The sequence below is a fragment of the Scatophagus argus genome, chromosome 21, assembly GCF_020382885.2.
Source record: "Scatophagus argus isolate fScaArg1 chromosome 21, fScaArg1.pri, whole genome shotgun sequence".
NCBI classification, from domain to species: Eukaryota; Metazoa; Chordata; class Actinopteri; family Scatophagidae; genus Scatophagus; species Scatophagus argus.
The window spans coordinates 6,671,401-6,699,312 of NC_058513.1; the positions used below are offsets into that span (position 1 = coordinate 6,671,401).

The 27,912-nt window shown below is 42.9% G+C and overlaps 1 protein-coding gene across 5 annotated transcripts; it reads left to right on the forward strand.

Moving 5' to 3' along the window:
• The first annotated feature begins 514 nt into the window (after window positions 1-514).
• On the forward strand, window positions 515-27,876 carry arhgap17a (Rho GTPase activating protein 17a). 5 transcript variants are annotated; one of them, XM_046377745.1, is made up of 22 exons: window positions 516-1,110; window positions 8,444-8,483; window positions 12,316-12,420; window positions 12,634-12,666; window positions 13,142-13,218; window positions 13,890-14,001; window positions 14,750-14,826; window positions 15,014-15,131; window positions 16,252-16,320; window positions 16,517-16,598; window positions 17,918-18,045; window positions 18,811-18,922; window positions 19,215-19,296; window positions 19,472-19,552; window positions 19,632-19,745; window positions 19,961-20,052; window positions 20,682-20,829; window positions 21,169-21,453; window positions 22,234-22,382; window positions 23,232-23,774; window positions 23,894-23,915; window positions 25,310-25,440. In XM_046377745.1, exons 1-21 carry the CDS (start codon window positions 1,058-1,060, stop codon window positions 23,896-23,898), a joined length of 2,505 nt encoding a protein of 834 aa, XP_046233701.1. In that variant the 5' UTR covers window positions 516-1,057; the 3' UTR covers window positions 23,899-23,915; window positions 25,310-25,440. The 5 variants fall into 5 exon arrangements, with proteins under 5 accessions (XP_046233697.1, XP_046233698.1, XP_046233701.1 ...); XM_046377741.1 differs by lacking the exon at window positions 23,894-23,915 and having other exon boundaries at window positions 515-1,110; window positions 25,310-27,876; XM_046377743.1 differs by lacking the exons at window positions 516-1,110; window positions 23,894-23,915 and adding an exon at window positions 6,780-7,501 and having other exon boundaries at window positions 25,310-27,876.
• Window positions 27,877-27,912: the final 36 nt, after the last annotated feature.

Sequence of the window (27,912 nt, forward strand, 5' to 3'; positions counted from 1 at the left end):
TATGGGATGCCAAATGGATTATAGATAATAAACCAGACTTTCTTCTCTTCTTCTCTTTTGGCCCCTTATTACAGCGCAGCATTGCATTCTTTAGATATGAAGTACCATTGCGTTTTTAGCTCATTCAAAATGGAATGGTAATTATCAAATTATCAACAAAAATAGAGACGCACACATTCATTTGAATGAAATGAGTTCACTCAAAAAGTGGTCATGCAAAATAGCAGCTTATATAACTTTTATATACCAAACTAATAATAACAATAATAAAACAACATCAAGTAGGTGCCTGTACTTAATGTGTTTCAATAATTTTGACAAGTTTAATTACAGGTATCGTCTACGTATTCTGTGTGGACACTACAAATAAAGGTAAAAGCTAAGCAACATTATGAATGCATTATTTTAAATCTAAAGTGAGTACTCTTTTTTAAATTGCGGCACTTTATTATTGCAATGATTTTGTTTTTCTTCCATCAGCACAATGCTCCATCTGGAGAAGGGTTCCTCCTCCTGTCAGTGTCCAGGGGGAGGTGTTGCTGTGTGGCAGATGCTGCGGTGCTCTAACGTTACTTCCTGCTGCTCTCTCTGCGTGCTGGCAGTGGCAGAGGTGAGCTGCGGCTGCTGTTCACTCGGCTCCCTGCTCCGCTCTGGGAAAAAAGCGGTCGACGGATTATCCAGCTCGGTAACGTTAGCTCCTCAGCTAACGGTCAAGACAACAACCGAGAAGAGCCATGAAAAGCCGCTGGAGCCAGTGAAAGTTAGTCGCGGCTTACTGCGGGGCTTTAATGTGCGGATATAAACAAAAAAAGGAGGTTCGCGGATCATGCCGTCGCCAGTAACGGGAACTTATCTCTAGAATTTCCACTTGGGAAAGGCTAGCTCAGGGGCTAGCGAGGCTACAAACTATTTTTAATTGGCTTTCGGCTCAATGGCTCCCTGTCATAGCGACAGCTCGGAAAATTAAAACGGGGGAGAGACCCTGTGAACTTCATGACAAACCAAAGCCCAACTTTGAAGCGTAAATTCGGAAGGCTAAACTGGCAAGGGACCGAAAATGAAGAAGCAGTTCAATCGGATGAAACAGCTCGCCAATCAAACAGTTGGCAGGCAAGTATTGAAGTCAGCACTGTTTACTGAAGCTCATCAGCAAACTAGGCGACCCTTTTTCTTTTGGTCTTTCTGACCTGATATCCTTTTAACCACTCGCCGTACTTTTCCTCAACTTGTTTTCTAGCAGTAATGACACTGAAATGAAAAAAAAAACCTCACATGAGCTAATACAAAAGTGTAGTCGGTTGTCTGTGTTGACATGTAGGACTCTGATGAATGAATCATTTGCTTTTAATGCCTGACAGCCTTGCTTATGACACCGTCTGTATAAACAAAGCCTGAATGGGGTAATGCTGCTGTCTGAACCCAACCAGATGTCCTGTTCAAAAGACGGAATCAGCCATGTACGCAGTGTTAAGACTGCTGCGTGGGAAATAAACAGCAGCAGCATTTTTCTCATTCGGTCTTCCACACTTTATTTCAATGCAAGGCCATCTTCTCCTGGGTAAAAGAACAGAAATGCCAGGAGAATCTTTGGAAAACATAGAGTAAGGCATGTGGCCAAGGTTAGGGATGCACCGACACATATTTTTGAAGGCAGTATGGCTATCAGAGGTTTCCCTGTACTGTCAACATGTTGTTTTTTTTTTTTTTTTTTGCAAGAGCCTTCCTATAAATGCTCCAGTGGAACAGGATTTCAGACATGTCTGTATGGGAACTGATTCTGCTGTGTAAGATGTTCAAACTTTACAACGTTTTTGTGGCGTAAGATAAGAGATCGCAAAACTTTTCCCCATACCAGCTATAGACAGTTAAAAATATCTTTTTTTGGGTTTGCACTGATGAGGCTTGCGAGGTTGATAACAGATGCCAAATTATAACAGTGTATTGGTGCATCCAAAACGAGGGCCAGACCTGTCCTGTCTGGTGTATGTCTGGTCTCACTTACCCTTGTGCAGCTGAGTCCAGACGTCAGCTGCAGAGAAAATGATGAGAACTCAGTTCAAGTGTTGTCTGCTCTGCACTTTGAGGGAAGGTTAACTTTCATTTTGTACTGAGAATGTGGCAGTAAGAGCCTCTCCATTTGTGAAACAGTAGACGCCCAGCTTCAACCGGACATCAAATTTAAAACATATAAAACAACTTAATGTGTGTAAGTGATGATAAGGATCTGTCTGTCTCAACTCCATCTGAACGTAAAACACCCTGTGGTGTCTAAGCCATTAAGTGAATGGACCTACCCTTTGAAAAAGAGTCTGAATCCGGACAATGACATTGCATTCTGTACTGCTTTGGCCTTGTTAACTACTGCCAGTTTTCTTTGTGTGATGACACACAGTGTCCCTCTGGATATCTAAATTAGGGATGGCTTCAGCCTGGCCTTGTGTGGACAGGATGGCAAGACCTGTCAGAGGATGTTTTCATCATGAGAGCTTGGCTCTTGTGTGTGTGTTTGTTGGTGTCGGCAGTGTTTGGCACCTCAGGCGGACAGTGGGTGCTCCCAGTGCTGGATGGTACCAGATAAAACTACCAACAGGCTGGAAACAATAATGTATCACCTTTGAATAGGCAGAGGCAGTGTTGACAAATACATTTCTCCATTAAAAAAACAGAAATATTTTCATGTTAATATGTCATGAGTTGCTTCCCCTTTTCTGCAGGAGTGCATGATGAAGAACTTGATGCTGCCAGCAAAAAATAAACCATCGGGAGGAAAAACAGAGGCTTTATTGATAAATGTTAATTGTTTAAAACAGGATGTTTTGGCCTCTAATCTGAGGAATAAACATTTTTAAGATATTACTTTGGGCTCTGATAACTTTAATGTGCATGAGTCGTTATTTATGTCATATTAAAAACCACATGATAAATTGTCTCATTCATAAATGTAGCAAGTTAATGAAAAATGAAAATAGTCACGGGTAAGCAGACAAATCAGAGGAACTTTAAAGGGACTTGTAGAACTAGAGTGTTTGGCAGTGATGCTCTACACACTGTAATTTGCCTTCTTCCCATCCCTGCAGTGTTAATTTGATGGTAATACCATCAACAGAGTCTACAAAGAAAAGAAATGTTCCTCCTGCCAAAATTCAAGACCAGGAGAAGCAGGGCAGCTGGAATACTCATAATTTCCCCACTGCAGTAAATTAGACTTGGAGAGAGTGTAATGCAGAAAACAGACATTTGTATGTGTGTGTGTGCGCGTCTGCAGTAGTTGCTTGTTCTTTTGTACGCACAAGTGGGGTTAATCACACGCTGTTACACATGCCGTACTGAATGAGCGATCTGTCAGCGTTTGGATATGGGCGAATCAAACGCACTCTGCTTTGTCCATTAGCTGGTTTGTGCCTCCTTCTTTATCTGCATGTGCACAAGTTTGGAGTGCAAAGGCCCTCTCCGCTGCCCCCTGGGTTCCTGTGATTGTGCAAAAGCAGAACACTGTGTCCAGCGAGCAGCCGCTCTAAGGAAATCTCTCCTTCGTCTTCTGCAAACAGGAAACTGCGTCCCAGAGTCGTGCTTGTTGCCTTCTAGAGAAGAGGAGAGGGAAAGCTTGGGAGTTTGACGTAGAGGGACAGGGTGAAAATGAGGCACAGGGGAAACAAAAACAGCATGATTCATGTCAGGAACATGGTGAGGGTTTTTAGCTCTCTGTGGAAACTTGTTTCACATTGCTACCTCTGAACCCTCTGATCCCTGCCCATGCATGTTTTCTTCAGGTTAATGTGGGCAGACTGTAACACCTTTTAAAGGAAGTAACGTGAATAGGGTGTCAGAAGCTACATTATCTGGGCATAGATTAACTAACAATCATGCTCCTTAGACTGAGTGTGAGGTTAGAATTTTGAACTGTACTTGTGATGTTAGAGTTATCATTTTCTGTTTTGCTTGTGATAAAATGACATCCCCTCTGACTGTCTGGAAATCAGCCTTAGATAGGATTATTTTTAGTCAGCTGAGAAAGGAATTTGATTATCTCTCATTCACATGGTCCAATCAAAGAGTGTGGACAGAGGAGAACTGACAAAACCTGTATCTGACTTTATTTTAGCTGCTTGAACTGTTGTCCTGATTTTTAGCTAGTAGCATTTAATAGAAGCCATTCTGCTGGTTGGTTGCAAACATTTCAGATTGACATTTTGTCACTCATGCAAGGTTCCCTCTGCAATGCTTTGTAGTGTAGGTGTCCCACCTGGCTTATGCTGAGTTGTAGAAAATGATTATATTATTTATGAAAGAAGCTATTGGGCTTGTTAAAACATTGGTTCGATATTTTAGGTAATATGCTTTTTCACTGTCATATGTGTCGGCTTATTATGAAGCTGTAGCCTACAGCTTGGTAGCCTAGCATAAAGACTGGAAAGGGACGGGGGAGGCAGGACACTTGCCTGATTCTGTTCAACCGTAACAGCACCTCCAAGGCTGTATTCATATAGATAGTAGCCGTGTTTGAAAAAAAAAAACCCCTCTTTTGTTTCTAGGTGCAGTGGGGGTGCCAAAGCATGGGTATCTGACCAAACACAGCACAGTCATATGGTAAAAAAAAAACAAAACAAAAAAAATTGAAATGGGCTCAATCAGCAGCACATTGTGACATCACCTGGCAAGTCACTACGTTTGCCGGCTCACATGCGTGTTGCCTTGCGATTGTTATGATGAAAGATACAGTAGTTGCGGCAGTGATAACTTTCCAGACTTGTAAAATCCTGTGTGGGTGTCTGACAGGTTGTTTTGCAGAGTGTGTGTCTGATAAGCCTTTAAACACATTAGTCTCTTAGGCTGGACTTGCAAGATTGCTTTTCATTGTCTCACTCATGAACAACAGGCCCCATCCAAAGCAGGGCTAGTTTTGGTCTGAATCACTGTTAAAGCTCACAAATTAATACACCACGGCAGCTTGTTTGTTTAATCCCAGTTTAGGTGACTGATGACATTATCTTCAGATCGCATTGTGGGGGCGGGGGTTATTTGCTGCATCACTTTGAGCTTATTTGGGTTCTAAGGTAGTTACTTTTCCACACCTGAGTAACATCAGTCAGTCAGTTAGTACAGACATGAACTTACAACAACTCTGAATCTCTAAAGTGGGGTCAACAAAATCACAAATAGTTCAAGTGAGAGAGGTGACAGAATGTGTAAAGTTTTCATCTGAGCTTTCCTCCTATCCTCTGTGTTAATCATTCACCTGCACTGTAAACATTTGCACCATTTTACCCTGTTTGATGCCATATGTAACAGCAACAAACTTTGCAGTCTAATATGGACCTATTGTATTAGGAAGTCCTTGATTCTCTTGAGAGGGAGTTGTGTTGAAAAGATATTTAACCCGCAGGGATCGGTGAAATGTCACTGTTGAATTAACAAGGATAGGTGACTCTGGGCGTTTCCCGTGTCACACCAAGCCTGTGCCTCGAGGACAAAGAGGTGCGTCAGCTGGGATCGCTTTGTGGTGCTGCTAGAGTTAGAAGTGAACTCTCAGGCGGAGCTGTTTGTTTTCTGTCAAAGTTGTGTTTGCTTTCATCCAAATTATAGATTGGTCAAATAGAAAAACATATTGAGTCATGAGATTTGATCAGGACAAACAGTGACAAAAAGTTTCTGTGATTAGTAACAGACTTCACGATATATTTTCACGATGCTAGAGCTTAATCAATTGTCAAATCAAATGAAAGTGAATTATAGACAAACAAATACAACAAAACAAGCTAAATCATGATATCATGGGGTGTTCTAGGAAGTTGTTCTCCCTATTTTCTGAAATGTTATCGTGTAGGCAAAACCATGCATCATGTTACAACACTGGGACATAAACCTCCACCTGGATGGAAACGTCCTGCTTTGTCATGATGCGTGATCTTTACTCCACATCAGTACACGCTGGTGAAAAGTCTGTCAGCTTTTACCTTTAGCTCTGTGTTTTGCTCACTCTAGTCCAGGCCTGATGTTAGTATAACAGCTCACATAATCAGCTCACATTAGAGACTTTGTATGGGCTGAGTCACTCAGTTATTCTCCAGCTGCTTTCATCTAGGTCCAGTATCCATTACCTTTCGCCTTAAGCTGCCAACTGTTGCGTCCGTAAGAGGCAGACCCTCCCTGCTTCTCAGCACGCTGATTGTGTTGAGTGGCTGGTAACAGCCGCTCTATTGTGCTTATGGCTGCAGTATTCACTTACTCCCCTTCCACTTTGATAGTAGATCGTCATGGTTACCATTCTGATGCAGTGGCCATGGCTGTGCAACGAGAACCTCTTGTTAAGGAGTCACATGCAGTACACAGTGACACACTTTCTCCAACGGCTGCTGCTTCCGTGAGGCACGATGGGGTCAGCTCTGATCACTCTCGGTCAGCTGATGCCGGCAAAACAATTATTGTTTTGTTTGTTGTTGTTTGTGCTCTGCCGAGGCTGCACTCAGGCTATTTTTGCCTCTGTGACGCAGTGCTTTTTAGGGTTGATTCACACAAGTGTTGCTTTTACAAGCACTTCTAAAGGCTTTGCATGTGGTCTAATCAATGAATTACAACCAGGTTAGTATTTGCAAGTGTCATATAAACCCTCTCACCAAGTTTTCTTGTTCATATTGACGTCAGTAAGCAGAATATAATTATATCTAGCTCAGTTTTCCTTGTATAGTTCTGTTGGTATTTGTGCTGTACTCTGTCACAGTCACCCTGGACATAACTGTGCTGGCACCTCCAGTGTAAACAAAAGTTATGGGGGAAGTTATTTGTGTGCATGTACACATACTGAATGATCAGTTTTCACAGGCAGTGTATGATCCATAACCGTGTGTTCAACAAAGGATAAGTCTGCTTGACGAGCAGTCTGGTTTTTAAGATTAGGCACTCGTCAGGACCACATGAAGAGCTCTGTCGCACATAGAATGCACCAGAACATGGATTTCTTATTGTGGCTTTATAATCACTCTTTTTTTTCCCTGCAGCTAGCTGGATGTCTAGTTTGCAGGTTTCTGTGGGTTATAGGTTCTCTGTATGTGTGACCTCACCGACTTGGTTATGGCTCTTCCCCAATGAAAATCTTTCCTTTCGTATTCAGTTTCTAGGTTATTACAGTTTGACAGCTTTAGGCGTCCTTAAGCCCCCAGCCCCAAACATCTCCTATTTATGTTTCTTTCCTTCAAAACCCCCCAAATGGTTATCCCCTCTCTGTCAGTCTTTGTCAGTTTCTTTCAGCCTCTGTTTTTGTAATTGTAATTGAAAGCAGCTGTGATGAGGTTACTATAGTTCAAAGAGAGCAGTTTTTGTGAGAGGGCACAGCCTTTGTTTAGAGCTCCAGTTACTCAAAAGGCAGGCAAGCAACTGTCTACAGGTCACTTCAGCCAGAAAGCTGGAAGTTTACCCATTAGTTAGGCACAAAAATACCTGCACGGTCTTCATTCTGGGTAACTGTGAAGAGGAAGAGGAACAGGAAGTTTGACGATAGAGTCACGTGAGAGTGAGGGGGAATAGGGGCATATTATTGGGGCTCTGCTCATTACCTCCATTCACATTAGACCTGTTAGATGTCACGCCTCCTGTTTTGTTCAGATTCACATTTACATCTGCCATGCTTTTATTGCAACACATGAAGCATTCACACCAGTTGGATGTATTTCCTTCAGAATGTAATATTTGTACCTGAACAAAACAGCCAGTGTCTGCTTTCAACCACACCAGCATCTGGCCATAACTTTATTTGTTAAATGAGTCCTTGTAGCTGCAGTTAAAACCATAGTGTTCAGCTTGTCTCCAGTGACCGCCCCTGTGACTGCACTGATGCCTTCCCCTCCAGTAGCCACAGAATCCTTCATCCCTGTGTGAAGGTGTTGATAAGCAGTATGAGCTGGGCCATGTGTTTCCCAGCCTTCTCCCTTTAAGTGAATCTAATCTGTCTGACCTCTCCAAGTCCAACTATTAGTTTACTATTAATAGGCTGAGACAGAGCAGGACTGTACATGACAGTACATGAGCCCAGCTAACTGTGTCTCATGGAAATTAAAACTTGTTGAGTAACAGAAACATGCCTTCGTAAGAGCGTCTCAGCATTTAATATCATCAGCTATCATTGGAGCTTGTGACACTTCAAGCAGCTGCAGCTGTGTGGTCTGCAGACATTTTGTTTTGTTTTGTTGGATACCGGTCTGTTACTAAGCCATGGCAACTCAATACAGAGACCCGCCCGTTCTTAAAACATTCCCACGGATGCCCGGGTCAGTACCTGCCACTATTTTATTGTTCAGACTCAACATGGAAACCAGCCTTTCAGGACAGGCATCAGGCAGATATTTTCACTGTGACTGCGCACTGTGCTGCAGTACAGATGCTTATGTGCTATCACTGTCTGTCAGCACTAACCTCTGCACTCTCTGTTGTTTTGTCTTCTCACCCACAGAGCGGAGAAAACAGAAGTCCTCAGCGATGACCTCTTGCAGGTAAATCATTAATGTGACTACAGAGCTCTGACCAGCTCTTAACACTGGTACGGTCAGCTTGAGTTAGGCAGAGGCTGCAGTTATCAGGTTTTTCTCCCTTCTGAATCGAATCACTTGGTTTCACAAATCCTCCCAAACACTTCTGTATAAAATAATGCAAAAAGGTCAGCTTTTGACATCCCATACAGCAAGGAGCCAGAACTGAACACTGAAATTGACAGAAATGCAATCAGTTCTACACTTTATAACACAACAAATAAAAAAAAACCAAAACACGTAACAGAACATGCTAAGTATAGTTTTAGATTGAAGCTTAAAGAGCATCTTGACCATGTACTGACAAAGTCTCCAAAGTATGCAAGTCTTCATGCCACCCAAACAGCAGCTGACATCACTTCTGTGTGGTTGAAGATTGCTAATGAGTGAATTCAGCTGGTGCTGAATTTAAGATCTGCAAATCTTTGGACTTCTGCAGACACGTATGATTGAGAAGCGCTTCTGCATTGACAACAAAGGCTCGAGAATGGTGTTCACTTTGTCAGCTGTTCTTTTATTTAGAAAACTAACCACCATCACATTATATTGAACATTTCAATCAGCCAGGAACAATGGAAAAAAAAGAATGTCATTGTAGTTGTGGATATATCTCTATAAGTGACAAATGTGCATGTGTTGGTGCAGGCTTGGCGAGGACAAAATACTTGCTGCTCAGCAAAGACATTCCTGCAATGAAGATTGTCTTTGTGTTTGAATGGGAGGTGTCATAGACATTACAACAAACTCTGCTGGCTTTGCATTACTCCATGAGAACACCCAAAGCCACTGTTCTTATTCCTCTCCCACACCCTCTTTAAACATCATCAACCTCTTTTGTAGGCAGTATAAATAAAATAAAATAAGATAAAATGTACATATATCATATTAAATATATTATTTATGTAAAATAAATATTTAAATAAATATACAAACAGCACCTTTTGTTTCTCAGGTGATAGGGACTTTTACATGGGGAAAAAAATAATTGAGTGACTGCTAGAACGTCAGAGTGTGATTCATTGCCAGCATGCTGTAATGCAAGTAGACAAGTGAACAGCGGTGACTAACCGCTTAAGGAACTTTTCAGAGGAGAGGACGTTAAGGCTGACAGTTGACATTCACGGTTCCTCTGCCTTCTCCCTGGAAATTAGCTGGCAAGACTTGGCAGGGCTCTGTCCCTCACTTCATAGGAACTTTGCTGTCTGATAAAGGAAAAAGGGAGTGAGGGATGGAGGGAGAATTCACTTGACCCCTTTAATTCCTGAGATGGCTGAGTTACTCCTCACTTCAAAACAAAAATTCTTAGTTTATCCTTTAATTCATGGAAAAGCCATCTAGGAATATTTGTCCAGGGAGCTATGCTCTTATCCCAGCTTTCCACTACAGATAGGGATTTTCTATCACTTCCCCTCCCATACGTGTCAGAAAAAACACTGTGTGGTCACTCAGTGGCTCCCTTCATTTGACTCCATTTATATCTCAGGTGTGATTCCTTGGCATTTGGCTTATTTTTAGCCTCTTAATCTCATGCCCTTTTTTGACTTTGGTCCTACAGGGTGCCAGAGAGCCACCCAGCATTCTTGTGCCAGCTGTCCATCCCTCGCAGCAGCTCATCCACCGGGGGGGGGTACCACCAGAAATACTCTAGAAACACCAGGGTGCTTGCTTGAGCACACCCTTGCAGTTAGATATAAAAACTGAGGGCATTTTGTAAGGTTGCAGCCAGCCATTTTAAACACCCCTGTCACAAATCCCCAATGCAAATAATAAGTATTTTGATTGCCAACAGTGACTCACTGTTTAATTCCCCAATTAATGTGTCATGCTATTTTATTTTTGTTCATTCTGGACTTGTCCAGACATGTTAACATCCTTGCTCTTGGGAACCAAAAAACAAAAACAAAGGCACACACTCATTCAGACCCTCCCTGTCTACTTGGTCCTCATCTATCCCCCTCGGTGTTGGGATTCCCTGCTCAGTGACGTGCCCTGGGATTGACCGTGTGTTGACATCATCACATAGCAGTAGGGAAAACACACCCAGCCTCCCGTCTGCCTTTTGGCCCAGGTCCTCCCCCACCTTACATATGATATTTATTTTTTGTGTATATGGCATTGTTCATCCAACCCCCAGTTTGTTACAATGAAAGGAAGAATATTCCCAGTGCCATGTAACCCAAACATTTCCACTACTCCCACACAGGAACAGGGAGGGGAATCCCCTGCTTGTTTTGTGCCAGGTACTAACTGGGCTGAGTCTGCTAAGTGTTCCCAAGCCTATAGTCTATGGAAGCAGAGCGTTTCTGTGTGCGAGTGCGTGTTTGGTCAAGTTTGTATTTGACCCAGCTGTTTTGGGAATGCCTGGGGCCACCACGGGTCGGGAATGACGTAAGAGCGCGAGAACAGAGGGAGGGAAAGTAGAAGAGGGGGGTGGCGTATGGAGGCGGATGTCTGCAGTGGAATTCCTGAGTTCCGACTCCGTTCTGTTTTTGGAACACAATTGTCTGGTATTTGGTTGATCCTCCCTTTGCATTTGTCTCCCTTCATTTCTGCACATTTTGCCCTCTAGATCTCAGTGTTCCCATTTATATTTGGAACGTTGTTTGTGCCAACTTTCGATTACATGTTTGTCCCTTTGAGACAATTAGACTCCCACTTTCTCTCGTTGTTTTTTGTTTTTTATTTAAATAAGAAAGGAACAGAGGACACACCTGTGTCTGTGTGGAACTAGTGCATGCAGCCTGCATTTGGCTTTCTCACAAGCGCTGCCAACATAAACCAGTTTTTTTACATCATCGCACTAAGTAGACTTGAACTGTAACCTGTAATCATCCGTTTCTATTCATGGGGTAGTGACAGCCAGCCTAACGTTGACACTGTCCCAGTCAGACACCTGGCATGACAAGGACAGTGAATAGTCATCCTACAGAGCTTCACTTGGCCTCTGTCTTTAAGCCAGAATAGCTGTGACTCCCTTCAATGACAGTATTATATGTTGTCAGGCTAAAAGCACAGAGTGGATCTGTGTAGTTAGGCTCACACACAGGAGAAAGCTTGTATAATCAAAAAGACCTTTTTATAGCTGAAGAACCTCTTGCTTTCGGTCGCAGCCCAGTGGCCGTTGCTATAGGGACGCTTCCGATGAGTCATGTGTTTCACAGATAACATTCCAGCGTTGTTCCGAAGTGACCAGCCTTATCAATCACGCATGACCTTTGACCGCTGACTCCCTCAAGCCGTGGTCGGTGCGTGGAACTGGACCTCATCAGCCATCGACACCGCAGGCACACTGTTGTGTTGGTTTGTGGAGACAATCTCATTTGCGTTCCTGAGATTAAGCAAAAATACAAACATGACACAATGAAGTCCCAGTCTAAGTGTGTGAGGTTATAAGAATAAAGCTTGCATTGAGCTGAAATGATACTTTCTGTGTCGACGAGTGCTCTGGGGTTCACGTGGCATAAATTTCGTCATCAGACAGTGTACGCATTGGCTCTGTGCAGATACATTTTTTGTGACCACACGAATTTGTCCACTGTGCTGCAACAAGCTACAGAACACGTGTATAAAGTGTCCTCTAAGCAGACTCCAGAAGGAATCATAAACAGAGCTACTACGTGTCTGTGTTGTCCACAGCTGTGGACAGCTGTCCGTCTGGGAGTTTTTTCAGAAACTTTTAGCAAAACAAATTTGTCATCTAACCTGCAGCTTTTAAATTGTTGCACCTTGTTCTGGGATGACTTGTATATAGAGGTTACTTGCTGTCTCTCCTTAACATGTCCTGTTTTATGCACAGATTGAACGGCGCATGGAGCTGGTGCGTGTGGTGTCCCATAACACACACAAGAAGATGGTGTCATGTCTGCAGGGACACATCGGTGCAGATGCAGAGAAGAGACATGTAAGACATCAAGTTGTTACAGTGAAACCTTTGTTGTAGCTCCAGTTTAGCCTTCCAAAGGAAACTTATCAGATCAATCAACTGTCCCAGAATGCAATAACTTCCCACACAGATTTTCAGTTCTCACTGTTTTCAAAGTGTCCACAGTAGGCCTACAGACCATGATTTGTCTTTTGTGTTTTCTACCCCACAACACCCAAAAATGCACTACAGTCGGTACCACGCCTCTATACAGGAAATGGTCAGGTAAAACCACTGATTAATTCTTCCACCTCTCTGATTCTCCACTTCATTTCCCATTCAGGCATCTGTCATCTTTACTCACTACGCACGACGCTTTTATCTTTGGGATTCTTTGGCTAAAAACAGGATATTGCACTCTCATAAATGTTTTCCACAAATGTGTAGCTGTGAAAGTAAGCCCCGGTGTTGTCACGTGATAGATGTTTGACTTCCCTTGTTTGCATCTTTAATCCTGTATTTCTGGGTAAATCTGTATTTTCCTCTGTTGCTCAGAAAGCTCTCTTCCTCTTTCCTGACTGTGAATTCACTCCACAATGGAAAGTTTTGAAAATTTCCATTGGTTTCAATGTCAAATAAGGAAGCGATTGTATAGAAATTTGTACTTCTTTGCATGTGTATAGTTTTGAAGTCTGTTATGTTTCAATACAAGTCTAATCATTGTCTTGTTTTGTCCCTCATCTACACACACACACCACAGAAAAAGCTTCCCCTGACTTCACTGTCCCAGGCAATGGTTGAAGGCGGAAACCAGTTGGGAGAAGACTCCTTGATAGGGTGAGTTTGTGATTGATTGACAGACTATATAACCAATTGCTCCCCCTTGGCAACTGTTGCTAATGGAGAAGATGCACCCCAGAGAGTGTGAAATATGAGGCCATCTTTTCAGGGCAAGCAGTCTGCTCAGTTTGGTTTTCTGTCAGTGGGACTTTCAGTAGTTCCCTTTCCTTGTGATTGAGAGCAACACACAAAACTCGACCAGGCAGATTGGAGTTGAGGATCTAGAAAGTCTCCAAATCGTGTCTGTCTGGTGGTAATGAGGAAGGGAAAGTACACCAGTTTGTCTGCTGGTAAATGTGATGCATTCATGTCTACCATCAGCTTAGACAGTGTTGATCTTTTTCTGTTTCTGTTGGCCCCAGACCCCAATTTCTTCAAATGTCACCAGGTCAGTGTGTGCCCCTGGCTTTGGACAGCTAGAAATGATGACATTACAATGACCTGGTTTTGCTTTCAGCTATTGATTGGAAACAGAGGGAGAGCTGGTGGCCCAGATTGTCATCCCTGTATGCTGTTACATCTTGTCAGGAAGATGTGTGATCACACAGAATGCAGAAGATGTCACATCCTCACCTAATAGTGCTGAAGAGATAATAAGCGTGACTAGGCAGATTATGTTGTGATTTTAACGCCCTTTTCTGTCTTTGTGCTGATGCATGCATTAACAGGAAGATGATGGAAGTGTGCGGTGAGGCAGAGAACCGCCTGGCATCAGAACTGATGCAACATGAGCTGCAGATAGAGAAGGACGTTTTGGATCCCCTCAGCCAGCTAGCAGAGGTAAGAAACCACACACATTCTGAGTGCAACAGCAACTAAACACAAATTAAATATTTAAAATTCTTTCATAGCTCTTGGCTTGTTTTTAAATATAGTCACACCCCTATTATTTGCTTTCTTTGGTCTAATATTAGTGGAATAGATTATTGAATAGAGTTATTGCGGTCTACACGCGAGCTTTCAAGCGAAGATCACATGGACCGGACATGGACTGAAGTGTTCCACACTGACCCGTTTTGGTAAAATGATCCTGTGAGGTTGGAGAAGTCCAAACAAACTGATGCCAATCCTGGTAACGTTAGCTAAACATGAGGTCTTTTCCCCTTGTCATTATATACTGTGGTTTGCCACCATTTTCTTTTACCAAGTTTCCCAAACATGAGTAACTGACATTTATCAGTCATGTGCATCTTTGTACCTGTAAACCTTACATTTCAGGTTGTTTCTTGTACAACTGCACTTGCTGGGGTTGTTACTCCTAACGAGCTGCTCTGCAGGGCCAAGATCTTCATTCACAGTGTCTTGCTGTCATAGTTTCTGACATTTAAGTGTAAAAGACTTCATGAACTTAACAAAGTAAAATGAGAGTAAATACTGCAAGACAAATATCACAAACTTGTATTTCTGTTTAGTAGGGAAAAATCCAGGAATAACAATCTCAGCATCTTTGTCATTCTAACTTCTCAGGCTTATTGAAGTTGTGTGTGTGTGTGTGTGTGTGTGTGTGTTTTGGATATGATTTTTGTAGGTGGACATTCCCAACATCCTGAAGCAGAGGAAACAACTGGCCAAGTTGGTGCTGGACTATGATTCTGCCAGAGCAAGGTTTGTACACAGCTCAGTCTTTTCACACGTCAGAGGATGCATCCAGACCCTTGTATGGAACAAGATTTGACCTTCCACGACTGATTCTGTGCAGATTAGTTCTGAATTATGCATGTCTTGTCTTTCTATACCACAAAGGTAGACTCAATTCATTCCATCCAATTTTCCCTTGTCTCTCCAAACTCAGATGGTTGCAGGCAACCAAATCAATAATCTCAGGAACAAACACTCAAGCACTGACGGCCAAGGCTGACCTACTCAAGGAGGAGATGGATGAGGCCATGAACAAAATGGAGCTTTGCAAGGTAACCAGCAAATAGATGACTCAGATGTTTTAATGTAAAAACATTGCTTCATTATGGTCTTGTACTGCCTGTCATTTGCTTTAAGATCACATTTATGCCATGTCATGGAAGAGCCTTTGAAAATTTTGGCAATAAAACTGGTTTAATGTCACCATATGCAGACAACAAGCTTTTAATAGATGAAGGCAGTATATAATGTTGTAATACTGTAAACAAGGCAGTATATTGTTTCATAGTTTGTTCTTTGTGTGTGCCGTAGTGATATGTGCTTCCTGTCTCAGTTGACAGTGGAAGTGGAAGAGTCAAATAGTTGAAGACAGATTACAACACTGCTGCTCTCTCTGTCGGGTGTTTAAACAGAACATAAAATAAACCAGAGCCATGAAACTTTACATATAAGCTATTCAAAATTGGTACAGCGTTTTTGACAATCAGTGGTGTCTCACAAAAGAAAATACTGCAATATTCCAGTGTATAAATATTTTCTTACTGCTGTAGTTTCTATTCTGATCCTGGTTCATATGCTGTCGGAAGAGATGGTGCCTTTGATCTTGACTGATATGTAGGCCAGAGGTCATTTGTGACCTTATGAGTAGACCTCAGAGGTGTAAACTTTGGGGGAGGCAACAACTTGACTTCCCAAGACCCCTGGGCCCTCTGACCCAATTTACTGAGGAGACAAATCCCTGAAAGTGCCCTGTCAGCTCATTGCGTGTGTTTGCATCTATTTGAATCACTGCTGAGTTTTAGTCTGTAGCGGCCGCCTGATGTGACGGGTTTTCTGTCCAGGAAGTACAGAGCCCTGTGTTTCCCTTTCACAAGTTTTCCCTCCCAGTCTCCCAGAGTTTTGGCAACAGCAGGAGGATTTGTGACTCACATAGAGCACAGACGAGCAGCTTAGCTGACCGCTGACGTCCGTTCTTGTGCCACTTGAAATACACTCATCTGATGGATGACACTGTGTAGTGGAAATAGAGGGTCTTTTATAAATTAACAAGAGTTCTCACTGACAGCCGTTTTTAATGTCACATTACATTGTCACTGGGTCTAGAAAGTAAGTACATTATGACTATCATCTTTCAGCACTCTAACAGTTTAAATTCCTTTCTTTATTGCCCAGGATCAACTCGCTGCAGACATGTACAGTTTTTTCTCAAAAGAAGGGGACTATGCCTGCTACTTCGTAACTGTGAGTACAGCGTGTCAACAGGCCAAACATGTTTTTTTGTGGGAACACTCACAGCTGCAGTGGAACTGGGGAGCAGAGACTTGGCCAGTCATTTTATTTACTTTGTTGTCATGTCTTTTACTGCCTGTCTGATTCGAGTCACCCTCCCTAAACTATTTCTCTGTCTGTGTGTGTGTGTGTGTTTTTGTTTCTGTAGCTCTTAGAAGCTCAAGCTGATTACCACAGAAAGTCTCTCACTGTTCTGGAGAATGTCTTGCCAACCATCCAGGCACAGCAAGGTAATATTACATGCAAACATGCCTTTATACACACACAGCCATTTAACACAAAACACTGCAGTGTTGTTTAAAAAAGGAGTCACATACAAGAGGGCTCTGTGTGGTGCATGATATAGGACCTCTTTACGTATTTCCTGGAGAATGCACGTGTGCCTCTTTCCGAGCGACAGCCCCTGTTTTTCTTTGCTCTCTGTGTTGTTTGGTGTCCCTTTAAACAAACCTTTTCCTGTTAGACACTGGGGAAGCTTGAGAAGCTTGCCCAAAGGTGTGCTGACAAGTTGCTGGGAGGAGAAGCAGTTTCTTATTCACTTTTCCTATTGGCTTGCAAAATGAAACCAGCTACTGTACCTTTCAATTATATCACTCTGCTCTGTTTTTCTACCTTCTGGACAGCCAGAAGTTGTTCCAGTTCAGTAATTGTTGAAGTCCACCAACAAGGCCCAGATATTAAAGAACAGTCTTTTGTTTTTCACCAGTTTTCTTCTCTGAAAGTAATCTAACTTTCCTTTTGCAAACATAATGTCTCCTCTCCTAGCTCCTTCACTTGGTTTTTGCCTTCTCTTGGAGGCATGAAGCTGTTTTTTTTCCCCTAGTACTAAACACATGTGGTCTAAACCAGACAAGCCTGGTCTCCCAGCATGTGGCGATGACTCAGGAACTCCACATGCAGACGCAAGCCCCCACCCCTCCTCATATCACACCCACCTGGGCTTTGCAAGCCCACCCCGCCCCTCTGCCTCCCTGTTTACTCACACATTAGCACAAACACAGCGACGGTGGGTCAGAGCATGTGATTATTATTTGATGGCACCCTGTGGGTGGGGGGGTGAGGGTTGGGGGGGACTGGTTAGGAACTGGCCGCTGGGAGAGCTGACCCAGAAACCTGCAATCCAGATGAGCACTAGGCTTGTTCACTTCTCCTTTGCCAGCTTTTTGGCATATTAGCATGACAGATGGGTCATACAAATAATCTGCAACAGCCTCATCAACACTCTCAGATTTGAAAGAATGCAAATGAAATTAAACTCGTGTATTGCTGCCCCTCTCTTCTCACTATTAATCTTAAACTTTAAACTTTATTGTCAGTATATTTTTACATACACCAGTTCTTCTCTGCATTTAACCCATCACTGATTGAACACACATGCAACACAACAACACTACATGCAGTGAACACACAGGAGCAGTGGGCTGCCATGTCAGGTGCCTGGGGAGCAGTTGGTGCCTTGCTCAAGGGGACTTCAGCCATTAATAATGGAGGGGGAGAGCGTTGATTAATTACAGCAATCCCCTCCACTAATTGCTCTGTGTGTGTTTAGAGTCGTGGACGGAGAAGCCTGCATTTGGCACTGGGCTGGATGAGCACCTGAAAAGGAGTGGAAGGGAGATTGCGCTGCCAATAGAGGCGTGTGTCATGATGCTTCTAGAGACTGGCATGAAGGAAGAGGTAAGGAAGTTAAGTCAAAGAGGAGGGGATGTCTGTGCCCAATCTGTTAAATGATAACAAACTTCTTATCTAACACCAAGCTGATTCACTGCACAGTCAAAGTAACCAAGTCACCATCAAAGTAAAAGAAGTGCAGATGAAGCTCATTAAAGTTCACATGGAGCTGTGGCTGCGATTAGCAGCTCCACTGGTCATTGAAATAATTGAAATCAAGATGTAAATTGTTTATCCACATGAACATCTTAAGACTCAAGGCGGACAGACAAACTGTAAACACGGGAAACTCCTTTTGTGTAATGCTGTTCCAAAGAAACCACCCCCCTGTTATTCTGCAGCGATGATTTATGAAATGTTTGCGATGTCTCCTTCCCAAAATAAAAGTAGAATACAATAGAATCTACTTGTCTCCTGTCCATAAATCAGATTCCTGTGTGTGTACATGCTAGAGAGAGTGCAAGTGTTAACTGCAAAGCACATTATTTGTCTCCCTATTCATTCCCTGGTGAGTCCACTCTGTGTCATTATAGTGTGAAGACAGCCTTTGTTTATGTGTCAAAGTAAAGAGCTTGCTGTGCTGTGAGTGGTGGGTGTGTTTGTTTGCCTGCTTTAAGGTTTCATTATGTGCAGCTGGCGGGGGGGGGGGGTTCATGTAGTGGATTTATACAGAGCCTATCTGTAAATAAGTGTAAAGAAAGTGCGTGTGAGTGTTCGATGGTGATGTTACTGTGGTTTATTGGTTTTTATGTGTGTGTGTTTGTGTTTCAGGGTCTTTTCAGAATCGCAGCAGGGGCATCCAAGCTAAAGAAGCTAAAGGCAGCACTGGATTGTTCCACGTCGCAACTGGAGGAGTTTTACTCGGACCCCCACGCTGTCGCTGGTACATTCCAAACCAGAGCCATTTTTGTGCTCTGTGCTTTGTTTCTTGATAACTTACTTAAATTCTCCAATTTCTAGTGTGGTAATCCAAAAACTTACGGTTGTGTGTTATATTAAGTATTCATGTAGATTCTGAGATGACATCAGATGACAGACTGATTTCAACTTTCACAAATGTATTTGAAATCTCACTAAACAGTTTGACTGTCGAATATAGTGAATATATACTGTATATATTTGATATATTTGTTTTGTTTCTTAAATATTCAGAATGACTGAATATGTTGTTTCAGGAGCACTGAAGTCCTACCTGAGGGAGCTCCCTGAACCTCTCATGACTTACCAGCTTTACGATGAATGGATCCAGGCATCCAGGCAAGGCTCATACCATTCTTACTAGGAATAAAATCTATCATTATTAAGTGGATCCGTCACTGTACAGCAGTGAGGAATGGTGGGATATTTAATTTTGGTCATCTGGAGACTGGACTAAGAATGTGTCCTGCTTTCAGTCATCTTTTATTTTCTTTTTTCTTCCTCTCTTTTCCAGTGTGTCAGACCCAGACAAGAGGCTCCAGGCACTCTGGGTTGTATGTGATAAGCTACCAAAGAACAACAAAACCAACCTGAGGTTAGTTGAGAAGAAGGTAATGACAGCATTGCTTCATTGTGTCCACCTTTACTCATTAACCCCCATGTTTTTTGTGCAGGTATCTGGTGAAGTTTCTATCTAAACTGGCTCAGGACAGTGAGGTGAACAAAATGACTCCTAGTAACATCGCCATTGTCCTGGGGCCCAATCTGCTGTGGGCCAAGACTGAGGGGTGAGAGGCAATTGAGAGGAACATAATACTGCTAATACAATATCACGTTAGTTATCGTTTGAAACAAGGGGAATGTAATAATCTCTGTGAGCATTTATCCCAGCATAGGGTGGTGAAGACTTCTACAGTCGACAATCTGTTATTTTAGCTTCTTCCAGCTGCTCATTATGTTGGAAAAGCATCTAATTTTTGCTCATCTGTGTGTGTCCACCCAGGAGTCTGGCTGAGATGGCTGCAGCTACCTCTGTGCACGTGGTGGCCATCATAGAGCCCATCATCCAGCATGCGGACTGGTTCTTTCCTGATGGTAGGATCTGGGTTTCCTCTGCAGCGGTTGTTTTCAGTTAGATTTTATCTTTCTTTTTTCTTTGCAGCCTATTTCACGCCAGAGATGCACGTTGAATGCTATTGATATTAACGGTCCTGAAAGAAATAAAGAGTCAGCAGTAATCAGGCTCCCAAGGACAAAGATTAGAATCTGTCTCAAACTGTGGGTGGTTCCATGGAGGTCAGCTTAAAGGCTACCATGAAAACAGAGAAAACAGATGTTATATATTCCTTAATTTAACTTGAGTTATGTCAAAAACACACCAAATCAAATGAGAAGAAGACGATAGAAATATGGCCCCACATTAACACTATTTTCCAGGAATTTGTTATGTCTTGGAAAACGTCTTTAAAACTAAAATTCTGTACATCATGTCTTAGGCTGTAAATTATGTGTTATCATGTCTTCGGTCCAACATTATGCATTATTCTCATGGTTTATCTAGCTGTTCAAGCTTGTCTATAGTCCTTATATCTTAGGCTTTCACAGTTTGTAGACATTTTCAGGCACATTTAAGACTTTAAATCTCTTTCCCTTGTCCTACAGGGGCTTTTCCACAGGGTTAAGGTTAGGGTAGCAGTATAACAGTTTCCGTCTCTGTTCCACAGAGGTGGACTTCAACGTGTCCGGCATGTTTGCGATGCCTACACCTGCATCCAACCACAACAACCATCTTGACTACGACTGTGGCACCATAGAGAGGAAGAGACCTGTCAGTATGGTGGGACCAGAGAACGACACAACACGCAAAGACAAGTAATCAAGCAGGAGTTTTTCAGTACCGTTACCAAGTAGACCTCCTGGTTTCCAAGGTTTCTCTGGGCCACAACATTTGTCACTTACCCCACTTAATTGCTCTGTAAATGATTTTGGCTTTAATCCAAGTGCTTTTTCTGGTTCCTTTCATCTGCTTCTTGTATATTTTGGGGTAGCTTTAATAGAATCCTTACAATATGATCCTTAACACTGTTTTAATGACTCTCTGTGCTCTGGGTTTCTGGTAATTCTTTATCCTGGTCTAATCTGTAACTTTCTGATCAAAGCTTGGTGTTTTTTGTTTTTCCCCTTCACCGTCTCCCTCGTCTCTCTGTGTAGCGCCCCTAACAAGCACTCGGACCACACCCTCCGTAGAGGCAGTAACACCTTAGGTAGAAAGCAGCACACTTCACCTGCCTTCCAGCCTCCTTTGCCCCCTGTAGAGGCTCCAGGGCAGGGGCACGGGGCCGGGCAGGTCCCCCAGCCCTCAGCTGAGCCCCAGCCCCAGCCACAAGCTCCCTCAGGGGGCTCAGGGCTTGATGCTTCCCAACAAAGCTTGGCGCAGGGTCTGGCTGCTCTGGCAGCCGCTCAGCAGCTTCTAGCCCAGCATACAGAGGAGCTCAGGTAAGGGCTGCTTCTCTGCATCTCTGCTGCTGGTGGAGAGTGACACAGCATGCCAGACAGACAGACAGACAAATGCTTTTATACTTTTTAATGGTGATGTTACAGGAAGACGTGATTGCCGGATGAGGTCAGCCTCATCAGCTTTTTGAAGTATAGTGGATTGTTAATGCATGTTTTACTGATATCTTGCAGACACTGACTCTTCTCGTGGTCACTGTACTTCAGCTTGTTGTTTCTGTAGCAAAACCACAAGTTTTCTTACACCACCACCAGTTCCAGCAATGCAGACTTGCCTGAGTTCAGCCCACAGACACAGAGCAACAATGGCTGCTGTCATTCTGTTAACAGTCACTCATAGCCTCTTGACTTCCCATCCCCCTGCTCATTTCCTCAATCACTGGAATCGCTAGGACCCTCACCCTAACTGGCCCAAACTGCTTTGAAAAGCCTGGTGCCTGTTATGCAACGACTGAAGGGTGTCTTTGATTTAGCTGGTGAAAGGACAACATTCATATCCAGACAGATAACACTATTCAGTCCAACATTCTTTTAGTCCTACAGACTCTGTTGGGAAGGTGCATTTAGATGAGACACCCAGATTGGATTTGTAAGCAGTCAACATGGTGGATAAGGTTGCAATTAAAATCTCTTATGTATCCATTTTAAAAGCTCCAGCCTTCAGTAAAAAAACATTCATCAGTGTTGTATAAGCAGCACAGGGTTCAGAAAGCTTGTATAACCTTAGAAGACTCTCTTTTCTTTCTTCCTTTTTCTGTAAAGCAACCCAAAGCTACGTGACTCTACACCTGCCCAGACCCCTCAGCTCCAGAGGAATGGCTCTGGAGGAGGGGGCCAGGCTGCAGGCCAGCTGGGTACTGGGACTTCCGGAGCTGGATCCATGGGGCCCAGTCCACATATGACACGCAGAGGTAAGAGTCTGTGTAATAATCTAGTTCAAATAGGGATAATTTTTGTCCGTCATACAGATCTCAAGGGGTATTGAGTTTAAGGCAACTTTTTTGTTTTTTTTTCCATTTTGAAAAAGATCTCCGACCATTTTTTATGAGAACCTAAGAGAGTTAATCCATATGATAAATCATCATATGCTGCTCTTGCTCCTAAAACCTCCCCACACTCACAGCTAATCCATCACATAGCTTCCAGACCGAACTACTTGTATTTTAATTTCACTGTCACATGCACTCACTACCTTTTAAAACAGAGAATTGATTCTTGAGCCTTTTTGAACTCTTGCATAGCTAAGCTGTTATTAGCCTATTCTTCGTAGATGGGCTCATGAGACCTTATGCACTCAGCAGTTTATCTCTGTGCTCAAATGTGTTGATTCCTTAGATCAGACTGAAGGCAGAACGCAGACCAGGCTTGCAGGCGCACTTTATTTTACCATTTATTGATTCCCAGTTTTGTTGCTTTTTGCCTCTTAAAGAAATAGTTGAAGAATAGTTTTCAGAAAATGGTGAATAATTGTTGTTATTTTTCAGTTTTTGCAAAGCTTATACAAACCTTCTAGGCAGATTTTGTTTCTTTTGGACAAAACTAAGTGGCTGCACAGGCTCATTAATTACACCCATTTTCAGTCTTAATGCTAAGCTAACCAAACTGGCTGTTAGTTCCAGCCTCATATTAACCTGTCAGCGTCATGAGCGGTGTGGATCTTACTCTCAACTCTTTGAAGATTGAAGTAGAATGTATACTGCAGGACAGTTTGTTATTTTTTCTTTTCTACCAATAATCACAACATGCACCTCAAATTCCAGGGACCAAGAAGCAAGCTCCTGCCCCTCCAAAACCGCCAAACCCTCCACCCAGCCAGCCGTGTAATTCAGCGAACCACGCCTCTTCCTCAGGCTCCTCCCAGTCGCTCAGCCCCACTCCCAGACCCCTGTCCAGCCACTCACCCACCTCGCCCACCTCGTCCACCTCGCAGCCATGTGCCACACCCAGACGCCACTCCAGTAACCAGACCACAATCCAGGCGCCCAGTCATCCACCCCCAGAGCCCCCGACGCAGGCCAGCCCTCCAACGCAGCCGGCATCACTCAGCCGGTCCAGCGGCGACCAACAGAGTGCAGACTCCTCGCCTCCGGGAACCCCGACCCCTCCAGACACCCCTCCGCCCTCCACTACCACCCAGGATGTAGTTGCTCCTCCGTCCCCATCTCCCTACCAGTCAGGCTCCCTTCCCCGTCCACGGCCCGTCCCTAAACCCCGGAGCAGACCCAGTGTCCCGCCACCACCCCAGCCCACTGCGCCGGCCAGTGATACCAATGGCATCTGTGCCACTGCTTATAAGATGATGGGTGAGTGTCATCTCTCATGTTATTACAGCATGTCAGATTGTTTTGCTCTTACTGTTTATTCACTGCTGAATACTAATGTGCTCTCTTTCTAATAGTCTTGCATTGTAATACCTCCACAGGTTAAAGATTCACTTGTTAGAGGTTTGTTGTTAATTGACCTTTTCACTAGCAGCACCTTCACTTTTGCTATGCCTCTTTTGTTACCCATCACCACGGCCATTTTGTTCTGCCTGCTGCCTCTACCAGATATCATTTATCTAGGCCTGATGCTACCGTCATGCTGTGGCACACACCTATTTCTGACCTTAACATTACTCTAATCAGACAAAAGATGAAGGTACAAACCCACAGGAGGGAAAGTGAACCGCAAGTAGTCCAAACGGAAAGAGAATGATGTTCATCCGGTTCAGATTGTTCAACAAAGAGCACCAGTCAAACCTCAAATGGTTAAAAACCTTTTAGGAAATGTGATGGAAAAGGCCCAATATGATTTGTTTCATTTCTGAATTTGTGGGAGGTTAGAATCTCCTTGTCACTCCATGCTGATATAGGTCATGTAGGCAGGTTTCCACCTTTACCTTCAGTTCATGAGCCATCTAATGTAGACTGGATATTTAATGTCAGAAATGGGTGCTTCATGTGAGTGACAGTGAAAAGCTACTATATCTAATATCAGGGCCGTCATTTATCGTGAGTCACCATTTATAGTCATTCAGATGTACTGTCATCACTTTTAGTCCTGTTTTTTTCTCTTTTTTTATTTGAGGCATTTTATATTGTTAGTTGTTGTAGTTATTGTAAGTCTTTCTTTATGACGCATGTGTAACTCTGACATGCATGTTTGTAACTTGAATGTTGTCACTAACTTCCCAGCTAAAGCTCATGTACATGCTCACAAAATCCATTCAGCTTGTATGTAACATGCACGTTCAGAGTTTTGTATTCACGTGCAAACTGGGGATTTCCAGCTTCATGTTTCTCTACGGTTCTGCTCTCACGGCTGGTGAATTTGAAACTGGTTTGCCACTCTTCACTTTTTCCATATGCTTTCACCACTTGTTGCTTTACGCTCACAGTCTCTGGCTAAACGCTGCCACCTGCTGTTCAGATGTTCAACCTGACAGAGGTTTCGCTGTGGAGCCTCAGCCTCTGTCTAAGCTTATGGAAAACATTACACTGCTGCATGGGATGGCATAACTGCAACCGATTTAAATGTTCTCATACTGCATGATGAAGCTGCATATGTTTGTCATTATGGCCATTGTTAAACAGTGTATACATCTTTATGGGATGTTTATGTTGTGTTTTGTGTGAATGTCTGCGTGCATGAAAAGCATAGTAAGTTGCTAACACAAATAGACACTGAACTGATCTCTTCTAGTTGATGTTATTCAGTTTATTTTTATGTGAAGATTCTGTATTCTTAGAAAACAAACATTTTCACCAGTGCAGCTTTGAAAGATGTTTATGATAGCTATTGTTTGCTCTCTGCTGTCAGTGTGACTTGCTTTTATTCCATTTCTCTCGCTGTCTAGATCCGGCGATGTCTTTCAAAGGGCTGAGTCGAGCTTTGGTCCCTGAGCTCGCTGTAGACCAGCAGCCAGTGACGGCCTCCTCTTCCTCCTCATCCACCTCCTCCTCCTCTTCCTCCTCCTCCTCTTCCTCCTCCTGCTCCCTGCCTCTTCCCAAAGACTGCGACCTGGACACCGAGAGCACTGTCCTATAAGGAGGAGACGACGACACGCTCTGGTCCAGTGCCCCCACACATCTCCTCCCATCATACACACACCTCATGTAATCTGCTCGTGTTTCGTCCCAGCTCTCCTGCAGCCCTCCTCAAACAGAATAAACTTGTGCTGTTGTGCTCTCTAAGTCCAGGTTGTATGTAGGATTTTAATGTGACATAAAGCACCTCATGGCAGCCGTGATGGAGGCCCGCAGCTCTTGGTCAAAAAATGGCTATGACAGTAGATTGTGTTTGTGTGGCTGTTTGCAACAAAACTTAATAGACAAAGTTAACACAGTTCATGCTTTTACAGCAAATGGCTCATTCCCCCAGTTACGCACACAATGGTGTGTTTAATTCTCAGCATTTTAAGTTTGACACCAGCGTATTTGATCAGTTTAACTGTAAGCACATCTTTCTAATGCATGTTGCATTTCTTGATTTTTGTAGCGACTCTCAGACACACAAACATCACATAGTTAAGTAAGTTGATCCTTTAATTTAGGTTATCCTTACAGTGCGGACTGAAGGTTTTTAAAGCAAAAACACCAAAAAACAAGCTACTTGAGCATATAAATTTGAGTTTTGGGAAAATGTGGCATTTTTGGAATTCTTTCAAATTGCACAGTCACGATGATTAACTGTAATAAGCAGATAAGCAAGTTAATTAGTCATAGTCAGAAAGCAAATCACCATATTGGCTCACTTCCTTTGACTTGGTGTATTTAAACTGACCTCCAGTCACACCATTCACAGTCCTTTCCTGACTAGCTGTTTATTTACTCAGAGTCCTCCTGACCTCCATGATGGTGTCAGATGCTTCCATGAGGAGACTTGTGACACAAAGCTTCTATACTGCAATGCAAACCACTGCCACCTCGGTCTTTATACTGCCCCCCACTCCCCTCAAGGATTAACCTCCAGACAATCACCAACAAACAGTGGACAGCTGAGTCACCAATAACACCAATACATAACTGCATCACAGAGATGTCATTGTTATATAAATGGAAGAATGGGTCGGGGGGGGTGCCGCCAAATTATGAACTGATGAGACTCGTTTGGAATTTGGTGTGAGGTGTTTTGCCTCTTTTTCTTTTCTTTTTTTAAACATTTTTTTTATGTTGAATGAAAAATGGTTTCGGGGCAAAAAAGAAAAAAAATAAAAGGTCTTTCTACAGCACACAGAGGAGGGGAAAAGGTCGGCAGGTTGAAGTAAAAACCAAAACTTAAAGTGTAGCTGGTGACTGCAAGTTTCCAGGCTTCTCAAACACTTGATGGATCCCGTCCCCGTCCCCTGTCCCCACCCCCCCTATTTATTTACCAGTATCAAAACACACATTCCTTGTGGCTTGACATAATTAATGCAGTCTTTAAATGTAAATCATGCCTTACCGGTTCCTCCCAGAACCATGTAATAAGCATTATATATTTACTGTACGGAGGATATACTTGGCTCCTAATACTACAGTATTTCCAAGAAGCTGTCATGGCAACAGGTTTGTTTCAGGGATGAAAGGAAGGTGATTGGACCCTCTGCGATAGATGTCTTGTATGGTTGTGTATTTAAATGTGTTTTGGTTGATTTGTTTCGGTTTTATAAGCAGAAGTAGCAGGGTTAACCGCTCTACCAGCCTGAACACAGTCAGTATTTTTGCCTTTCTGTTTTTCCATCTTTGTTTTTGGGTTGGTTTTTTTTTTTTTTTTTTCTTTTTGCCTTTCTTTTATCTGGTGGGGAATTACAACACGCAATAGGCTGTGTGGGAGTGAATGTAGTGAAAGGACTTCTTATCAGCCTTTTCATCCTGAACAGAAAGACGCATAAACAGCTGATGTTGCACTTGACCAATGAGTGGTTTCCTAGTGAACTGGTTTCAAGGATTTTTTTTTTTTCTGTCTTTCCCACTGAGCTGAGCACACAGCACTGTGAAACCTCAGTAGTGATGTGGTGTTAGATTTTTGCCAGGTCAAAAGAATTTAAAAAAAAAAATGTTTTGTTGTATTTTCTGTGTAAACTTTGCTTTTTTTGGCTTTTTTTTTTTTATTTGGATGTGAGACCCAATATGGTACCAGTGGAGAAAGTCTTGGATGCTGCAGTTGCCCTGAGAACGAGTTTTGTTTTTCAGAGACAATCGAGCATTATAATCCCCTTATTTCTCTCTTTGCTCCTGTACCTCGCTGCCTTATCCCTATGTATCAAGAGAGCTTCTCAAGGCTCTTTAGGATGAACAAATGCCATTAAACTAGAAATGCTGCACTTTTAAGCTCCATACATTTGTATGTATGCCATCTGAGCTTAAATATGGAAAAAAATATGTAATATGAATGCTTGGTTATACCCCCTTTCCAAAGAAAATAAAGTATATGAAGAAACTATTTAAATCTGCTCACGGTTTATTGTTTTGTTTGATG